The sequence below is a fragment of the Camponotus floridanus genome, unplaced genomic scaffold (genome assembly GCF_003227725.1).
Source record: "Camponotus floridanus strain SB8 unplaced genomic scaffold, Cflo_v7.5 scaffold9, whole genome shotgun sequence".
In the NCBI taxonomy this organism is placed as follows: Eukaryota; Metazoa; Arthropoda; class Insecta; order Hymenoptera; family Formicidae; genus Camponotus; species Camponotus floridanus.
This window is the reverse complement of record NW_020229860.1, coordinates 2,401,778-2,416,119: the sequence shown is the minus strand read 5'-3', so window position 1 is coordinate 2,416,119 and position 14,342 is coordinate 2,401,778. Positions and strand designations below refer to the sequence as shown.

The following is a 14,342-nucleotide window of genomic DNA, read 5'->3' as shown; positions in this document are numbered from 1 at the left end:
CTGATCCGCGTAATCGTAATTAGCGAATAAAGTCGGGAGCAAAGTGCGATACTAATGGCGGCATAAATATCGCAGCATCGAGAAATGACGGGGAAGCATTCAAATATCGGCGTAATGTAAAGCGATCGACAAGTTTCGGATCGCGACAATTGACCTTCGCAATCGTAATTAGCCATTTCTTCCAATTAGCGTGTATTTGTATATAGAAGCGTTCGAAGCAACGGAGCATCGGCGTGAAGTTGTCTCTGCACTTCCGTTCGAGAATCGAAACTTGTCGCGTCGTACATAACGGATGCACCGTGTAAAGTGGTCAAGGATTGTGGCGTTTCGCGTTCATTTATTCGTCCCGAAAACATCCCGAGTGGAATAAATTCTCGGGAGTGCCGTGCGAATATCGGAGTCGACAGTTAATCCGATCATATGATCGTAATTAGCCGCGTTTATCCGATCGATATATATGTCAGTGACAGTCGAATACGATCGGAAACAGCGCTCGGAGTCGCCGAACACTCCGAGTTTCCGAGAATCGAAGTTCGTGTCGCGTTTCATGTTTCATTGCGAGTATACATGTGTATATGTGTTCGAAGCTACGAGAAATCTGTGTTTCGTGTGATATATTCGTGTGCAATAAAGTGAATCTCGATAAAGGTGGTGAATCGCAGTCAATGTGAATGAATATGGAAGTAATGCGTGATTATCGTATTAAAGCGATTCATGTGAAAATGAGTGGATATCTCTGAAATAATTGGATCACGTGGATTAAACGGATTATATGGATTATGAGGAACAGGGGCAGCAACGGCGGTGCACCGACAGGTGAGAGAGTTAATTAATTATTTAAAATTTTCTTCTTTTAATATCCACACACATATATATATATAACGTTTGCTGAGAATTAAATATAGATGGGGTGGCTAAACTTTTTTATAATTTAATATCAACTCCCTTTTTTTCTGTCTAACTTGAGGCATATTACTGTGTAAATAATAGCTGCTAATGCAATAGGAGATAAAATTTAATGTAAAAAAGCAGCAATTTAATGTAAAAAATATCAGCAGATATATTATAATGATATGCTATTTGCTTCGAATTTCTTTTCAATAATATTTGGACCTTTTTGATGTTTGGAGTATATATACTTGAAATAAAAATTTGAAAGTCATTTATTAAAAAATAAATAATTTAAGCTAATTTAATAAAAAAATTCTATATAATATCTAGAAAAAATATTTTAAGATATAAAAATATTATAAGATATAAAAATAATATAATCTAATTATTATATAAAAAAATCTAGATAATAACTATAAATTATTTAAAAGATTGTGAAATATTTTTAAAATTTTTTACATATATGTATATTTTATTAGATATGTTGTAATTATAAAACTAATTAAGAGAATTTTTTTAGTATTATATAATAGCATTGCATAAAACTATAATCAATGTCGCAAAGATACAACAATTACTGTGTTTTTACAAATAATAAATATTACACATTTCTCACCTGACGGTTGCCTCTGCCATCGAATATTTTCCTTTCTTATTTATCCTCTTGTTCTTTATTGACACTCATAATATTCACTCGCGAAAATATTGTTAATTATGATCATACGTGCAATAATTAGCAGAATACGATTGCGTAGGACTCTATATATATTATTAATGTATCACGCATAATACAGTTTATCACGTACAATTATATTATAGTTAAAGATAAATATCTTTGAATTATGCAGTATTTGATAAATACGTTGAGTATAGTTTACTACACTGTTCGAACGATTTCGGTTGAATAAATTTCACAAAGTTCGATAAATATTTTGATAAATTACAACGATATATAAATTTATAGTACGTGATTAATAAATTATTATGTAGTTTACAGTAATTATATTTATTAATTAAACACGATACTTCTACGCTAATCATCCACTCGTTTCATATTCGTTTTATTAACAATCAAAAAATATATCATTTCCCTCTGATATCGAATATTACATGAATCGAGTTAACGATTCATTAAAAAATATACCGGAAAATTCAATATTACACAATACAATTTAACACATGAATTCGATGAAATAAATGTATTATAAATGATCAGTACATTATTTTTCTTTGCTCAATTATTTATTTTGATCTCCGATCTGAAAATGATTATTTACACTTTATTTAATCAAAAGTTCAAATCAAAGCCCGAGAAAATATAATCGAAACATATTTACGAATTATTTCCCGTATGTTTTAAATATAATTTATTGCAATATATTAAAAAAATACAATTTATAATTCAATATTATTTATAATTTAAGAAATACAGTTTGTAAATTATTTCCAGACACTTCATTTTTATTTCAAAGAATTATACTTATTAATTAAACTTTATTAATGTGTTGCACGAAACACTTTTTATTTAATTACGCGGGTAGGTAATTATAATTATAATAATTATGATTCTTCCGGTACTTGTTACGATTACATTATTACATTTCGATATATAATGGAAAAACACGTGGAGCGAGTCGCGTCGCTATGTCCCCCTTCTCCTACTCCTTACTCTCCCACTCCCACCACCACTAGTCGCGTCGTGCGTATCAAGGCCACTGTGTGTTTACAAAGTGTAGTTCATCGTGTGACTAACTCGTTGCCGTCACGAAATAATGACGCGTATTATGATACATTCTTTTATCTTTAAATTAATCATTAATAATTGTTTTACACATGGTTTTCGTTATTTTAATTGCTTTATCTTACGATTCGCGTATATTCTCAATTCGAAAGTAATAGAAAAGTTACGTTTAAATCGATGAAGATTAAACGAGATAAATCCAAGCGCGATGCGACATTTTTTCGACTCTCTCTCTAAATATATTTAAAGAAATGATTATTTATAAAGATCGCGATAAAACAATAATGTATCTTATTCCATTTCGACTTCTGTTTGAGGAATTGAATTGTACAAAATATTTGCCTTTCTAATAAATTATCGATACGCTTACAAATCGTTAATCGCTAAAATTAATTAATTGTACGAGTGAATAATTGTTAATAATTTGTAAATAATTGTCAATTGGTCGTGGGGAATAATCATATTTAGCATCTTTCAATATTTTTCGCAATCGCGTTTTTTCTTGAGAAATAATGTGAAAACATATCGTAAGTGAGGACAAGATGTATAACAATATATTGTATAAGTATATAATATAAAGCTTATATTATAATAAACATTGCGAAATTTGATGCTTGTGTTTTTCGATGATACATATGACGTATCTATCACAGAGTCACCTTGTTGCCATTCGTGTGGCGTTGACACTCGAGTAAGCACGTAGTAGCACAAGTTTTCCGTCCATATCATTATCTTTCGAAATATGATCGTATAAATAGTTTGAAACATTATTATTTATTATAATTAACAATTATTAGTTCATTCGATCGATTAATTCTTGTGATAAATAATAGATACGAATTTCGCGACTTATCAAAGTATATATTTTTGTTTTTTCGACTTGTTTTTTAAAGAAATTAAATTATTTAACTTCTGTATTGAAATAATTATAATTTTCATGTGTGATATTTTAATAAGCTAAAGCTTGTATTTTTGAATATATTTTGCATCGCATTTAAAATTTTAATCTAAATATAATTTACATATAATTATCTCAAATCTGGAGAATACAGAGTGATATATAAATTATTAAGTCAAATAATTGAGTAAAGAAAAATTATGATATGCCGATTACAATAATACATTTATTTTTCGGATTCATATAATCAATTATATCGAGTTCAATATTGAATTTTAATTGTGTATTTTCGAACGGATTTTTTAATTGGTTTTTAACTTAATTCATATAATATTGCATGCATCAAAATAGTGTCGATGTAATTTTCAATTATTAATCAAACATTATAGGTACGAAATGGAATAAACAATCAAGAAACATTGTATTTAATTAAGTATATTTGCTATTAACATCATAATAATGTAAGTTATCAATCACTTATCATAAACTTGATATTTACATATCATTGCAAATTCAAAACGTATATTTAGCGAGATTTAGTCGATTATGCAAACTATAATTAACATATTTTCGAACATAATTCGTGAATGTTTTTAAAACTACTGTATTTATTTATATTTATTTATATATTTATATTATAATATACAAGATAATAATTCAGTGATCAGTATATATCGTTGATATAACACAAATGTAACGTCGCCGTGAGTGAATTTTTTTTTTTTGTAATTTCTTTCATCGCGTGATATATAGAGAGTGCCATAAACAAAGTGCCACGTGATCTTATACTAATTAGTGTACGCGCGATTGTAATTAACTATAATTTCACGAGTAAATATTGTGAGTGTCAATAAAGAAGCAAAAATCAAGGGAAGGATTCCTCGAATAAATAAGAAAGGATGAACAGGCTCGGGGAAGCATCGGGCAACGACAGAGCAACCGTGAGGTGAGAAATTTATAACTTAATTAATTTATTATTTGTCGTAAAAACAAATGCTTTGCGACAATGATCCATTTTATACTGTTATGTGTTATAATGTATATAAAAAATATTTTGAAAATGTTATTTTAGGCAATTAAAATATTTAATAAAAGATATTCATAATTTTTATTTAAGAAAAATATATAAGATATTTCACAATTTTTAGGAGATTTGTAATTATAATTTATTAATTTAGGTTATTTTTATTAAATAATAATTAAATTATTATTTATTATATATAATTTGTACTAAAAATTTTTATTCACGTTAGATAATATTTTTTATTAAATATCTGTTTAAAGGATAAATTTAATTATGTATATTTCTTAATTTCATATTTCTTTTTTATTTTAATTATTTTGGACACTGCTTTATATATAATTTGAATATATTTATATTTTACAGATCAACGTTATACTACAACTTCGTCGTTGCGCATCGTATCGGTGAGTTTTAAATTATTTTCTATTTTATGTACATATGTAAAATCGAGATAATGAATTTGTTGAAATTATATAAGATATATATGTATATGTACGATGTATGTGAAATAACTTATATCAGAGAAATAAATGATAATAGAAGAAATATAAATACAATTATCAAAAATTTTTTAATCGTACATACACATATAAGCGAAAATATCAGATACAATTTACAGAGCTCCTTCAGATTCTGATTGTTATCAAATTTTTTCTTGTGTGTATTATAAGCTTTATCCTAAGGAACAAGGTTATTAATTAGCGAATATTAAAGTTTAGTGCTTGAATAACGCTACAAAGTTTAACGAAATGTTAAAAGCTTTCCCATTTTTTTTATAACGCTAAAAAGTTTAACGAAATGTTAAAAGCTTTCCCATTTTTTTATAATTACAAAAATGCATCGATAATATTATCTTATTAATGGGGAATAGAAGTATTTTGAAATTAAATATATCGAATTATTTTTCTCGAGAGTGATATTTAAGAATAATGTCTGACAATTAGGCAAACAACATAATTCAAATATGTATACTATATCATCAAAATTTAAAAATCGTTTCGTCGAATTAAAGAATTGTTTTGTTTTTCTGATATATAGCTTGTCTCAGAAATTCTTGTAGATTTTGAAAGTCAATCTACTTGTAGTACAATAAAAACATGAAAGAAAATGATCGTTTATCATAACTTTTCATTGGTTTATAATTTAAAAAAATTAAAAAATTAAAAATTTATTCTAACACTATTAGAATATTTCATCGATATTTTAGTTAATAAATTCGCTTTTAAATTTTACGAAAAATATACTGTGCATAGATTTACTTCCCTAGATAAATTCGGAGGTAATTTTTTCTGTAAAAAGTACATTATTTTGAATTAAACAAAATAAAGAAATTTTTTGGTCACTCACTGGTACACCCGCTGGTAAAAAACGTTCGAGAGAAGCGAGAGGTATGATAAAACAGTCACGGTCCAAAGTGGCCAAGGAAATTGGTTCGCCTCGCGGTGGACTGTTTCCAGAGACCACAAGGGGCGTGTAAGTGCCGGAAGCACGGTTACCGCTGAAAGACACCTGCTAAAATGATAATACAACTGGAGAATTATATTACATGCACATAACATGCGCTAATCACGGATAAATATATATTGTGTAAAAGCTATATATTGTAAAAGATTACTCTCACATATTAATTCTGCACATACAGTATTGAATTAATATTTCATATTTGATTTTAAAAAATTTGCATTTTTAAAATTATTATATATAATATTATTATGTAGAATATATGCACAAAAATACATTCCAGTGGATCCATTAATTTTAATTGATATCTAGTGGCTTCCGGCTGTAAAAATTTTAATTTGATTGTAAGCACATGATATCTACTAACTCGATTATTTTGAAATTTGCAAATAAATAATATATTTCATATAATATAACGACCTATTACGTTTAGTATACAATAATACTATCAATTTAATAAGGTAAAAATTTCATGTTATATATTATAAAGAAGAAAGGAATTTTAATCAAGGTTTATTTAAATATTTATACTTAATATTTTATCATAATTAAATTTCCTAATTACATTTGTCATATTAATTTTTGAAAAATTTATTATATTATTTGTTATATTATTTAGATTTTTGCACTATACAATTTATTATTTTAAATTTATAATTTAATTTGATGATAGAAACATTTTTACATAAAAATTTGTATTTTCTAATAATGCATTTAATAACTCACATAATTTGAAAACTAAAAATTTTTCCAAAGCACAATGCTTACAACTGAAAGTCACTAGTGTATTCGATTAAACGGGTTAAAATTATTTTTTCCTTATTTATCTTAGAATTCGGAAGATTAGAATTTTTGACACTAGAGAATCGAATATATACGTTTAAAAATATTCATATTCTAGAATTTATCTTATGCAATTTTATACATATTACATATTCTGCAATAGTGATTATAAGAGAGTGTAAATAATGATTTGCTTTTATAAATTTTATAAAATATTTTTTTCTGATTACATATAAAAATAAGTATATTCAAAGACTAAATGAACTTTATATAGAATTCTGCAATCGCTTTTTGTATGCTAGAAAAATATCGATTTATGAAAATGTAGATTATTATCGCAAGATTAAAAATAAAAAAGAGAGATTGATATGTATGAGCTCTCGATATGTATGTGTGCAATAATAATGTGAATATAAATTCACGCGCATGGATTTGTCCAAATACATTTAAATCACCAGTAATAAACATGTCAGGAGATAATACGTGTTCAAATAAAATAAAAATAGGTTGTGAATGCATAGGTGAAAAAGACATAGCACGACATGTGAATTCACGTATGCGTTCCGCGTCTGACTCGGCTCATCTTTTACTACTTGTGCCCAGCACAAACGGTCACCATCGGTAGATCTACTCGCGTTTTTCCTATCGTATGTTTCTTGGCTCTCGTAAAGTCTTACAGTTTTATAGTTCACGTACGCGCGATGCTACATGGTTTATGTTGCATGTCAATTTTGCAAGTACGCTCGGCGTTAACGATTGATCACATCGCCTTGTAATTTTTTATTCCTCTACGGCCTGGTAACTGTGAAATGTCGTCTTTTATAAAGTAGAATCGGATAGAATATACACGAAAGAAATATTTTAGAGACAAAATAACTTATTCCTATTTTTTTAATATATAAAAATTAAAACTTTAATTCTCCTTTTGATTCTATTCCCTTTAATCAATTTTATTCAGTAGAATTCTAATTTTTTTGTTATAATTTGTCTAAATTTTTTGTTATAATTTGTCTAAATTTTTCGTTATAATTGTGAGATTTTTTTATGTTCCTATATACATATCACTATATGGACTATATATCTGATTTCATATTATTATCAGTGTATGCACTATATATCTGATTTCATATTATTATGCGTGTATTGCATATACATTATGATAAAAAATAATGTGTACCTCATTAATGTATTGTGTGAAATGCTTATATGCGAGAAAAAACTGACAGGATCGATAAAAATTTATGCTGTTTTTTTAGTGTATAAAAATAGTGTGTCGGATAACGCAGTAATGATTACAAATTTCATACTTGCATTATGTTTATACACGCAGCTAGATATACAGTACATTTGGCTTTAGACTTTAAAATTTATTTGTCATTATAAAATTCAAATTGCTTCTTCAAATATGTAATTTAATTATTTTAATAATCGGAATATAAAATAGCAAAATAAAGTCGTCTCATTTTCTAATCAGACACAAACTTAGATATTGTGTTTCAATATCGCGTACATACATATACATTTATTTGTAATATTTATGCATTATTGTCTCTGAACAAATACATGTATGAATACACGTAGATATTAAAAATAATGGATATTATATACATATTGTCTATGTATAAAAGTTATGTGTATGTATTAATTAGGATGACTAAACGGCCAACTATTCAAAAATAGCTCCACTGGGAGACGTTAACGTCATATTTTTTCTCGGCGTATTAGAGGTGCATACAGATTAAATACACTCTTATAATCAATCTATAATAATCAGACACATGCATTTGCTCTATATTAACGTCAAGTATTTTATAAATTTTTCCATAATATTTTCTCAGAGAACAAACTTCTCGAGGAAGGGTATTGTTCGAGAAAATTGATAAACTAAAGATAGACAAAAATGTTAAAAAATTGAAATTATACAAATATAATTTATTTTGCACTGTGTGTACAAGCAAATATTTAAAACTTAATATAAAAAAATAAAATTGTGTATTAATTTTATAAATCTAATTGCAGTTTGTGCAATTTTTTTTTCATAAACGAAATTTGCGACAGACTTGTAAAATATACCGAGCTCTATAAATATCCATTATATATTATTTTTAAATAAGCAAAGAATATCGCGAGCTTGAACATTGATAAATCGTTGTAACTTGTTTCGTTTATAGAAATGCGCATTTATTAGAATGCGAATTTTCACATCTCATGTTGCAGTATGAGTAAAATATGCAATTCGCACGCGATTCTCGTGCGTTGAGACATTTTTTTACATTTACGTATTCAAATACGTGAAAAAAGCGTGCCTACAGTGTTTTGATATTTAATCGTATTGCGTTGCAGGTATACATGACGGTAAATATTCACACGGTACGCAACGTAAAGGTCAAAGATCGTTATACTACACTGCGGTCTTCGTTAGATTGTAAAAGCCGCAGCGAACTTTAATCGCGAATTTCCGCACGTTACGTTTTTTCATGCCGCACGTTCTTTTTGATCACGCGAAAAGAATATAACAAAGAATTTACTATTTCATATATCGTTTCATATTCTTCCAATATTTTTTAAACATCGACTTATTGAATTCGATCGTAATTATTATGATACGGGAATGTTAATATAATTCGAATGTTAGAATGTTAATTTCTAGTGTTAAAATTAATAATAATCATTCCTTAGTAAAATATGACTATCATTAAATGAATTATCTCTGAAGCGATTACTCAGTTTATTTTTCTTTTTTGAAATAATAGTTTTCTTCAATAAAGAGGATATATTTTTGATAATAGTCTTAATCTTATTCTTGATAATAGTTTTCTTCAATAAAGAGGATATATTCTTGATAATAGTCTTAAAATATACTCATCACAAGTGTTAGAAAATCTCATTATCATGTACTCAAAAGAAGAAATTATTTTCACTTCAAGAATATTGTAAAGTTGTATATCAAAGAAAAATCAAACTTACTTTATGCCAACTCATGTAGTAAGCAAACCAAATTTTTGTTTTAATTTAATATTCTTGACTAAAATACTGCACTTACTAAAATTCAGAATATATTCAATTAAATTTAATGCTTGTGGTGAACTTATAATATATTTGCGGATATACCAATTTATGATATACTTAAAATAAATAATATTTACTTGAATATAGTATACATTTTTCTCTGTGCCGTCTTTCAATGATTCGATCGGCTGAGAGTCGCTGTAGGATATGAAATTTTATTGTATATTTCTTCAGTCTGTTACTGAATTTAAACACTCGTTAAATTCTGTTTGTTTACCGAGCGATGCGACCATGAGCTTTATTGCGCCATTATACTACAACTTATAATGCAACTGAAGCCCGAAAGCGTCTTCTCTCTTGTGTAGAATACGACATACTAAACATTGACGAAGAGACATGGCGATGGAATGCGATATGAGGGGATTTTGAACGAGGTCGATAGTGCACAATGAATTAAGTGTCGAATAGCTACACCGCGGCCAATTTATAACACCTTCCTGAAATCTACCACGACGCGAATAAGATAGCGACTTTGCGTGCCGTAGAGCTAGGTTTTACTTTTTATGCCACCTCTCCTGTAAATGATCTACATATTTCTTCCGTAACTTTGCTTTATTCCCCGCTATCTGTTGGCCCACTTTAAACTATAACATATAGCATTTGGTTATAATATAGCGATTGAGCGTAATAATTTTTATTTAAAAAACTTAACATTTATTACATTTATTAACTTAACATTGATTGTAATATATTCAACTCAGTTTTTGTTAAATTAAAAAAAAAATTTTTGTTAAATTAATTTTTATTTTTTAAAGATTAAAATAAAATATTATAAAATAATTTATCATAAGATTGAGTATCGATTAAACCGTATTTGTGAGAATTATGAAATGTATATAATTTTTTTATTTAGGTTTATGAATAATTTTATGATTCGATACGACTGATTGATGTGATTAAATATTTAATCGATTATCTGAGAAAGAAAATAAATTCAACGTAATGTATCGATGCAAACAAAAAAAAAATCATTATTGTAAATATAACATAAAATTATCATAAAATTACATTATTATAAACCTATTTTCTTGTAATATATTACAATTTTTTATTTCTTTAATTTTTTATCTCTTTAATAGTTCAAGAATATAATAAACTACTTATATATGTATAATGCTATACAATCATCGCTATGATTCGGTTGCTAGGAACATGCTAGCCATAACACATCTCTTGAATCAGATAATGTCGCGGTCGCAGATTAGGTCTCGTCCTCATCATTTTGATCGATTATAAAGGAAATTACTATAATTAGAATTAATTGCAGAATATGTACATCATTACTACGGTGGTTTTCCGTGACATTAACAGATAAATATGCTTGATAATTGTATTAATTCATATCATTGTATTAATTCATATTATATGCTACAATTAATGTTATTTTTAGCAAATTCTTCATAAATAGATAAATATGAAAAATTAAGATATATGTTTCTTTCATAAAATATCTTATCATGCAGTTCAATTGTACATCTAAATGAAAGATGCAGGCAATTTTCTATGAACGAAGAAAAGTAAATAAAGTCACTCATCGCATTTTTTCCCTTTCTTAAGTACGTTAGAATTTTCGATTATGCACCTACCTGCCTAGACGCAGTCGGGGTCGGTGGATCGGAAGATTCTTTCTGGTTTTGTTTTCTCCGGGCTTGATTCGCGGTCTGCGCACCCTGCGCGGAACCGACGGGCCCGCCGCCGCCCCATTTGATCACATGGGGCCCCGAATTGCGACGCGGCGGCGGACCCAGCCGCTCGCCCGGGTCCTCGGGTGGCGAGCCAAGCGCCCCACCTGTGGGTGGTGACAGGAACAAGTGAGTACGATAGCCGTGGCTCGTAACCTGGTGCTCGTGATCGCCCATCGACGGATAGTATCCCAAGTCCCGGCTGCGTCGTCCGGATCCACGTGCGCCGCCGACCACCGACTGGCCGACGCGCGCCGCGCCAAAACGCGTTCCTAGCTGACCGAACGAGGCCCCGGTGCCCAGGACAGGCCGAACTTCCCCTAGTCCTAGTCCTCCTCCACCTAGTCCGCCACCACCGGATCCCCTCTCGCCTCCGAAATTCTTGCGGAACATAAGATTCATGACTGACTTCAGTGCACGATTTCAGATCGCTATCGACGATATATTTCTTGTGGTGTGTATGTGTGTTTTTTTTTCTTTTCTCGGTTCGGTACGCTCGATCACGTGTTCGAGGATGCGCGTGGAAGAGAGAGACAGTGGTGGTGGCGGTGCGCGACGATCACAAGGAGGTATGGGGATGTTTAGTTTCTTTAGATTTTTCCGAAATCGATACACAATTTCGTGTTTTGAATTTTGCCGTCTCTCCGACACAAGGTCTTTTCTTTGTTTTTTTTGCGCGATCCTCTCTGGGCGCACCGATAGCCGCTTAACTCATGGCGAAATGTACTGTGAGATTAACGATATGTTAGAAATTTGGGCGTATGATATTTCGTCCGAGCCCAGGAGAAATCTGCGTGATATAACACCGGACAACATTGGGATCGGAGTTTAAGCCGCTCGTGCAAAGACGCTGACAATCAATCTCCGACAGGGGATACTCGCGGAAATGTTGGAGAGAGCGCTTAACTTTTACCAACTTCTTACTGCCGTGTTGTACTAAAGCACTCGCGTGGCTGATCTAGGTCGAATGAAAAGAATGATAATGATCTTCTGTCGTGCGATCTCTCGACCGAAATACACGAAAGATTATTGAAACTTAACTTCGGAGTATCAGAAACGATAAAATCTCTCCGCATTGTACGCATTATTAAAATAGAACCGATAAAAATTTGAATGGTTTCAATGTTTTACTAAATATTAATATTGAATTATTATATAAAAATGATATTGTATAGAAAGAGCGCAAAATTATCGAACAATCTATTCTATTTAAATACCATAACATTTTTCTAAAAATATATGCATCTATTTTATTGTTAGTATTCTATGTAAAAACTATTCTTAATATTTTTAGAGTATTGTTAGTATCTCGGAATTTTTTTACTCTGTCGAATAATATGTAAATTTTATTAAAACATTTTAGATATGCAAGAACTAGATTGATTCTTTTTTCGCGACGCTTATTTATCGATGTCGTGCTTTCCGTGTTTTTAAAAAGTGTAAGCAAGAAATCATGAATTTAATCTAGAAATATAAATAAGTTAACATCACGTTATTTCTCCGAACACTACCCACGAAGAATGTATAAAAAAAGAGAAAAAAATTTAACGAAAATTTAAAGAAACTTGCATAATTAAACAAGATTGATGCTCCAAGAAAGATGACTTGATAAAATATAAATATAATTCAAAATAAAAAACGACTTGCTCTATTATCTTTTTCTATTAATCGACATATTAATCGATTTCTATTAATTTATATTAATCGATTAGATTAAAATTTAGGATGATTACTAACAATAACATGAATTTGAGATACTTTCATACAGTTGACATATATATAATGCAAAATAAACAAAATGTACAATTCCAAGCTAAAAAGATTAAATAAATAATGTTATAGATCACGTTTATAATAGACCTCACATTAGTTCCTCCAGCTTTCAAACAAGTATCACTGTGGCATGTAAGAAATACAAATCACACAATCGAAAAACAGTAAAGATCGAGAAAATTGAAACACGCTGATTCACGCAATAAATATCAAATTAATCCGTTAACATCATTGCGATTCCATTTTCAATTTTCTTATCAAGTACAAGTTTTATAATTCAATATACTTGATGGAATAATAGCGGAAAGTATATGTGTTAAATCGAAGTCATTGACGATAACTTAAACAATAATTTTAACGTCCCAGATCGTGTGTAATTAGACTGTTTCAATGTTTTGTTAATTTGATACAAAACGATAGCGATTCCGCAGCTCGAGCTATTAATCTTTTGCGATCAGATTTACTGGATAAAATATTTTAAATATTTAACATTAGATTATCTATTCATATTAAAAAATGTTTATGCGCTATTCAGTAATTTATATATTTTATATTTAAATTTATTAGGATTTAAAGTCATTTGATATTCTTTATAATTTCACTTTTAATTTTAAAAATTAAATTTAAAAGTAAGAAATTTAAATTGCAAATTAATGCAGAGAGTTCGTGATATTAGATTAAAAGAGACACAAATAACGCGTATGTCGACTAACGTTTGCCACTTCGTGGTGAACTGTCTCGTTGTAGAAACGGCACGAGCTTTAATAGTCTCTCGATTGATCTAAAGCAGACTGCTCTGCCAGTAGCATACGGCGCAGATATAGGTGCGTGAAAACAAGAAATTTATTTAATTTATTTTAATGCTGCACGTTTTATTCGATAATGATAAAGAATGTAATTTATACTGACTCGAAATCTTGGAATTATTTTTGGAACAAATTGGCTACATTGCCAAGATTTTCTCTATTGAAGTCGCCTCTAATAAAATTTCTTATAATCTTAGAATATATATACTATTTA

The 14,342-nt window shown here is 29.2% G+C and overlaps 1 protein-coding gene across 8 annotated transcripts in view; it reads right to left on the bottom strand.

Moving 5' to 3' along the window:
- Positions 1–14,342, bottom strand: part of LOC105255816 — a 33,019-nt gene that overhangs the window by 4,099 nt on the left and 14,578 nt on the right. For 2 of the 8 annotated variants that reach the window (XM_025414797.1, XM_011265335.3), the window contains exons 2-3: positions 11,454–12,507; positions 5,902–6,066 (exon numbers count right to left, since the gene is read on the bottom strand). In XM_025414797.1, coding sequence (XP_025270582.1) covers positions 5,902–6,066; positions 11,454–11,951 — 663 coding nt within the window. In that variant the 5' untranslated portion in view covers positions 11,952–12,507. Of the gene's footprint in view, positions 1–5,901; positions 6,067–11,453; positions 12,672–13,409; positions 13,804–14,342 lie in introns of those variants that run through there. The other 6 variants (XM_025414798.1, XM_011265360.3, XM_025414799.1 and 3 more) reach the window with 6 other exon arrangements.